A 7325-nucleotide genomic window follows, 5' to 3' on the forward strand; every position below is an offset into this window, starting at 1 on the left:
TATACTCCCCCCGTCTCGACGCGCGCATATCTAAGACGTGGTACAGCGGTTTCGGTAACACTGCATCTATTTGTTAAAATAAAAAAAGCGTTAAACGATTTGAAAATAAGTAACCAAAAATATTTGGTTTAAACATTTAAAGTAATCTTTTTTATTCATATCGGTTTAAAATAATAAAAAGTCAGTATAAAGAAAAACATTTAATTGGAATTGAATTTTACAGACAAGTGTAAATAGATTTTAATATATACATTATTAAGATATTAAACAACTATATTGTTGTACAATTCTTAATTTAACAAAGATTCGAGAAATAGGCAAGTAAGTGGCTACATGTATAAATTCAATTATTACTATAAAGCTATCGACTCCTTTGTAAGAATATATCAGACTTTGTAGTTTATTATCATTAGTTGTTAGGATAAAAATTAATATAAATGAATAGGGAAGGTTCAATTTTTAAATTGATTTCGTTGATGGATTCACTGTTAGTAATGTAGAGACGTTATTGTTAAATCAATTGACAGCTACATTTCACGCACAGATATTAATACCAGTTAAATATATTATTAAAGCCATACGATCAAACTTTTTTTTAGATAAACTAGTTGCCAGTGGTCTATAAAAGTAAAGAGCATCAGATAAGAGTCTAAGAGTCTTTCATAAAAATAATAAACTTAAGAGAAGATTAACATACATCGTTATCGGAAGGAAAATTGAAGCCTATAAATTTTTATAATTTTTTTACATGACTTAGCAGAACTCTCATGTAACGTTGTTATTAAACAATAATAATGAATATACTCGATGTAATTTAATATCTTAAAATTACGTTTAGCCATTTATACTAAAAAACAAACATTATAAAATAATAATTACTAACCTCACCACATGCACATATTATATTTTCATTAAAATTTCTTTTATCATTATATATAACTTATTAAGTATATTGATACTTCGTTAAGTGTAAATTTTTTACGTTATAGATATATATCTCTTAGAAGAGAGTTACGTAGTTTCAGCCCATAGTAGAAGTCATACGTCTCCCCCAAAGATATCTATGGGGGTATATATTTCTTTCTCTGGAAACTTGAATCTGAGCAGTGGCAATCCTATGCAATTTATGCACAGTGTCAATTATATCAAATCGTATCACGGAAATCGAAGCTGCGACCTACGGTTGTAAGTCTCGGTCATCTACCGCTGGGCAACTGCTAGAAAATTAATTAACTCTAAAAAGTCATAAGTACAATTGTCCTGGTAGGCTTAAATGAAGGTTTAGGTAAACACATTTTAAACCTTAACATTAATATGTAGAACCTTAATTTAATAAATAGATTCATGCATTAAATATAAATGTCAAGTCTTGTCTTAAAGAAGAAGTCATTTGCAGGTTTAATATATTACAATAATTAGCAATATTTTTATATTTAAGCTTAAAATACGACTCTGTGATTAATAATGTTATGTTTCATTATTTAAAACATTTTTATATTCAATAAACATTACGTTGTCATGTATCGATGTTCGTAATTTATAACGGTATATAACTTTGATGCTAATATCAATAATATAATAAAATACATTTTATTTCCTTTTCTTTACGTATGCGAAAGTAGCATATTTAAAAAAAACATTTATCGGTTCATATTAAAAAAATCGTCAAATTAGATTAAAATTTACACAGATAAAATATCTGGCTTAAACAAAACGAATCTATAACTTTCCATTTTTAAAATAAATTGATGTTTTTTGATAATTCTTAATAAATCATTTTGCATAACAAAATTTTATTAAATGATCAATTTTTGATATTTTTCATGAAGTTATATTTTAAATATTTAACAATGTTAAAATATACAAAATAATTTACTAATGATTGCCCTGTAAAAAATATAGCTATAGTGTCAAAAATAGCTGTTATATTTTTACATTACGTAAATATTAATTTTGTATATTCGTTTATGTAATAGAATTGACTAGATTCGATTGAAATGTTCAATGACTAGTCATAGTAATACTGTGTAACGTTATCGAATATCCTTCACAGATATTTGATTGTTTAAAGTTTTATTAAAATATAAATCGAGTCAAATCTATAGGACAGATATTAATTTAAAAATACATTCAAGAACATGATTTTACATGTTTGAATTTTATTATCTGTAAGTTTTAAATTATTTTCGTTGAAGAAATATAGTCAAAATTTATTATAAATGTCAAATTTGTAAATATTATTGTCTTTGTGACAATTTTAAAATCTACGTATAATCCTAACACGACGTCCTTTGCCGTCGCTTTCGTCGTCACTATCGAAGGATGCTTGCCGGTTTCCAAGCATCAGTGCTTGTATGTCAGGATTCAGAGGCAAAGCTGGAAAGGACGACCGTCTCACCATTGGAACCGGTCGGGCACCTGGAAAATAAGTTTATAACTTCTTTACTTGTATCAAATTTCTATTAAATATATAAACGGATTTGATTTAGGCTTGTTTGATACCATTGTTTCTTACGTAAAAAAATAGATTACAATAATGGTATTACAATTTGGTTTTTTTACAATGTGATTACAGTTTGGGCGTTGATTTGAAAATTATGAGATAAAAGATAAATATTTTTTGTAAATAAATTAAACAGTGTTAAGTCTAAACTACTATTTTTTTATTGTTTATTTTAATCTTACTTTTATTTTGTTTTAAAAGTCAGCAACATTAAAGATTTTACATGTGTTTTAAATTATAAAATGGTGATTCTGAAATTATGTTGCATCACGGCTGTCCAATATCTTTTATAGGTCAAAAGACAAAGTTAAAGGACTAATAAAAAATAATTAATTTTAATATGTAGTAAACTAAATTTTGTGGACTTTTTCTTACAATATTATAACGTATTTATCATTTCTGTAACATTTTTAAGCTTTAAAACCTGTAACCAATCACTCTCTATATGGTAGCTATAAATTTAATTTACAAAAACACAACTATTGTTACTCTATGTCTTTCTAATTTACTGTCGGATAGTTTTAGAAAAGCATTTATTACGCTTAACTAGATGTAACGATTTTGCTTATTTTAATACAAGCAATTTATGTAATTTCTCACAGTCGTAATAGACCAATTCACACAAATTGTTCAAGTACATCATTGGCTATAAGGTTATTTTTAAATTACTTTTTTATTTATAGCAATTTTGAAAAATGTTAAACGTTTAAAAAAAATTAAATTAAGAATTCATATTAAACACATATTGCGTATTTGTTACTTAAAGTACTTTTTTAACAGATGTAAAAAAGTTATAACTACCTTATATTACATGAAGCCCCAAATTATTTTGTAAAAACAAGTGTTTAAAAATTTTTCAATACTAAATCTTTTTGAGCACTGTTGTTAAAAAAACTTTTATTAAAAAAGTAGGTTAAATACCATACCCACATATATCATAAATCGACGCAATAAAATGCTGAAAGTAGACATAACCAGGTAAACGCCCTGTTCGTTATGTTACTAACAGGTTTAAAAAAACTATGGAATAACCTTACGTGACTATATACAATAGATGTTTTTTTAATTCAATAAAAAAACTTACCTGCTCACATGCAAGACTACATATAACACTAGACAAATGGATTATTCAAGCAATTCACAGCAAGTGAAGCCAATTACGCAAGATCTAAATATTCACACTTACGCATTGCCCCATTTAAGCGCTTTAAATATGTAATTATAGAGTACTACATATATAATAGTAGATTAGAAGCCAGTGATTAACTATTTGAAGCTACTGATAATTAATAAGCAGAGAAATGTGTGTGAAATAAAATTATTCCAAATGTTTGTGTGTCTAAAAATTAACACTTTATTGTAATTGTGTGGATGAGAACGCTCTTAGAGATAAAAAGACTTATTTTCACATTAGCTAATTTACTTTATACATAAACGGTGAAAAATAATGTTACCTTAGTTTTACCAGAAACATTTAAAAATATCTAATGACGTCTAGTAAATTTTAAGACATGACGGCTGTTATTGTGATTAGGAGAAAGACTTTTTAATCAGTTGTATTTATTACAGTTTTTGAAGTAAATTCGAGTGTTTTTCCATTGAGCATCCTCCCACATACACATTTTAAAAAAGAAAACTTCTATGTTGGTAAAATAAAGAAATAAATTCAAATTCAAAAAACCGCGTTCTAATTACATTTGTTATTTACGTCAAAATAAGTATAACATTTTTTTATAATAACCAAAAAGTTGGGAAGAACAGACAAAAGAAAAAAATCTAAAAATGCAGTATAAAATAAACATTATAACAGCCTAGACGCAAACAATATTCTTAGGGTGTGCTATCTTCTATGAAATTATTCAATTAAATAATTTCTTCTTGAGCTTTTGCAATGTGACATTTTTTAAATAAAGTCGCAATAGTAGCTTTGTACACAATATCTGAAATTCTATTGTTAAAGCGTATATAATGCTCATTACCAGATTTTTTATCGATGAAGTCGAGTTAGGTAATAATTGTAAGATAGACCTAGATATATCTTTTCTTAGTTTCGGTAAATAAACCTTAAAGTTTGTTTCCTTCTGTGGTATGCATAGGGTAAGTAGCAATGTAAAACCCCTGTAACCATTGTTAGCACTTTGAAGGGACACCATGTACAGAATGCACCGGTGCCAATCCGGCGAAGACACCTATGTCAAATTAAATTTAAATCGTCTATATGATATGGTATATATCTGACGTCAGAACAGATAGCCGCTAGTGCTTTAAGGTTCTGAAGTCAAGATCACGTACCCGTAAGTGCAACGAAAGATGTACTACCTCGATGTGGACAAACGATCTTGTCAAGGTCGTTGGAAGACCCTTGATGCAGACCACTTATATCGGTTTTAATGGAAATCTGTAGTGACGTCTTTCAACTAGTACTGAATATCCTATGGCTGAAAAGACGATAATAATATTTGACATCATAGATCAGCATTATTTTTGATAAAATTTAAAGTAGTCAACACGAGTTATGGTTTCTCATCACAAAAGCTGTTTGCTGTTATTAAAAGTTTCATCGGGTTTTAGGCAGCTAGTGCTAATTGTAAACGTGCTTAATCGAGACTTCTAGACGCCTTCGACACTGATTCCAGAGATATTTGTTATTATGAAAAACTAAAGGTTAGATATCGTATCACCAAAATCGTATCACAAAAAACAAGGGTAAGGTACCTAATGCTTAGGAGTACTTTTCTAAACATTTTAACTCTCTTTACATTAATATATATTTAAATCTTTCAGACAGTGAAGTTATTATTAATAAATCTACTGCCCCTAATGCGTCTATTATAATATGTGTCGTAAAATTTTTAACTGCTTTCATGTTTACATATTCATACATTTATAGCAAAATGTATGGTGTTATGTGTAATAAGTATACAAGTTCGATTACTTACACTCATGAATTAAAAAAGAGAATGTAAAAGAAGAAAATGTTTTTAAAACAAAGCAGTAAATGTTTTAAGATAGATTCACAGCAACGATTTGGCAAAGGTTCACTTTTAGTTAGCCACACTAATCAATTAATAAAATCCAGTATTTGGTTGCATAGAACTATTATCACTTATGATCGTAATTAATGTGGGGGATGATAAGAAATCTTACTGAAAGCGGTGATACATGCAATTGTTAGCTGAAGCTGTAAATAGAAAAGTTACCTGAACGACTTTCTCATTCATCAGAAAGGCCTTGATTAATAAAACAGAAAATACAAATCAATAATAGAAAGGACAGTCGATAAACATATACATTCACGCCACATATTAATCAATACAATAGTTTTTAAAATTTTAAAATTTAAATTTTCGAATTAAGGAAGAATATTTGCATAGGATTTACGCACATTTATGGTGCTGTGACAAAGGTAAAAGTGCAATCAAAACTATTTTATTACATACCGATAAGTTTTGCAACAGATTGCCTTTTTACGAGTTTTGCTTCGGGAGTCGGTGTTTCGACGAGGGAAGCTGGCGCTGAACCTTCCCCGGGACTCTTTTTATCGCTTAAATATGAATTAATAGATTCACCTCTCATATAGGGCCGCTCTATGCGTCGACTTATTTTCTCTTCCTTAGGCTCTGTATTTTCTGTTTCAGTTATTTGAAACAGTTGGAGACTAAACTTACTGGATTCTCTCCTTAATGTCTTCTTATTCGCAAACTCTGCTAATGAGTGCCTTCTTCCACCATCAGGGTTGAGCTTTCTTTTAGCTCTTTCTTCTTCTTTAACTTTAAGTACATCAAGCACAGCGTTCAATATTAATATAATAAGAAATGTTGTAATTCCAATCGCTGTGACCGTGTTATTTTCAGTTTCCATTTTTTCGCTTTTAATTTCCTTTCGTTTAACAATTGGTTTCTCCGTAAACACTTCTAATGCACTGCACGCGTCTTTAAGAAACAATGGAATGCTCTTTTTCTTTAACACTGCTTCGGATTTGTTCTTGACTGTTTCTCGATCAAATTTAACCGATTTCTCATCGCCGTCTAACATGGCCTCATTTCCGTCGTGTGTCAGAAACCACATGTTAACACAATAAATGCAGTAAAATAATAACGAAAGAATAAAAAATAATATCTTACGCTCGCTCATGTTTACATCGCAGGAGCGTTGCTTTGTTTTCAGAGCCCGATGGGTGCGTGCGTTGTTGGCCACGTATACTAACGCTTTGTTTGTAATACTTCAAACGTCTGTAAAGTTTGATTTGTACTGATTTTCTTTGTCTCCTTCTCTGATTTATTTACCGTTATTAAGTGCGCAGATAGGTGGTGCTACGTCAGGTCTTAATTTGCAGATCGTAGATACTACCCTTTGCGCATGTGCGGCATTCCAGCCGGGGCGTACGGGTCGTATTCGCTGTTGTTGTCACTGTCATTACACAGGCGCACACAGCGATGATAACATCAATTCGAGAAGCCTTGACACTCTGTAAGCCCTACATTGGTTTAATGAAAATATGAACCAATTAATAACTACTCAATTCATTTGATCTACCGAGAGTCTGGGCTTTTTTTTGTAATACATAGTACTCCGAATTTCGAAAACGGTTTTCTCATTATTTTATCATTAATGATAATGATTTTTGAATATAGTGAACCATACCTTAATTATAATCAAATGATCTATCACCGATTGTTATGTATGTAAATATGCACAAAACAAGTAGAAATAACCGTTTAAATTCTACCCTTTCACTTACACATTACATAATATATAAATTAACACATAAATATGATTTCTGAAGAAACACTGAGGGTAAATTTTTAAAGCGATAAAAATT

The 7325-nt window shown here is 29.5% G+C and overlaps 1 protein-coding gene across 1 annotated transcript; it reads right to left on the minus strand.

Annotated features, from left to right (window-relative positions):
* Positions 1-2174: 2174 nt before the first annotated feature.
* LOC137933542 (uncharacterized) lies at positions 2175-7054 on the minus strand. Its single transcript, XM_068777503.1, has 2 exons — positions 5944-7054; positions 2175-2418 (listed from the first exon to the last, which is right to left on the minus strand). The coding sequence occupies exons 1-2, from the start codon at positions 6635-6637 to the stop codon at positions 2258-2260; spliced, it is 855 nt and encodes a 284-aa protein (XP_068633604.1). The 5' UTR covers positions 6638-7054; the 3' UTR covers positions 2175-2257.
* Between the last annotated feature and the right edge of the window lie 271 nt (positions 7055-7325).

The sequence above is a fragment of the Battus philenor genome, unplaced genomic scaffold (assembly GCF_028537555.1).
Source record: "Battus philenor isolate CCGP_79_NKW_IND1 unplaced genomic scaffold, ilBatPhil1.0.hap1 SCAF_13, whole genome shotgun sequence".
In the NCBI taxonomy this organism is placed as follows: Eukaryota; Metazoa; Arthropoda; class Insecta; order Lepidoptera; family Papilionidae; genus Battus; species Battus philenor.

Excerpts from the sequence above, each read along its gene's own strand:
- LOC137933542 (XM_068777503.1), bottom strand. The coding sequence starts at position 6,637 with ATGAGCGAGCGTAAGATATTATTTTTTATTCTTTCGTTATTATTTTAC. Across the intron at positions 2,419-5,943 it reads ATCTGTTGCAAAACTTATCG|GTGCCCGACCGGTTCCAATG; the intron begins GTATGTAATAAA and ends CTTATTTTCCAG.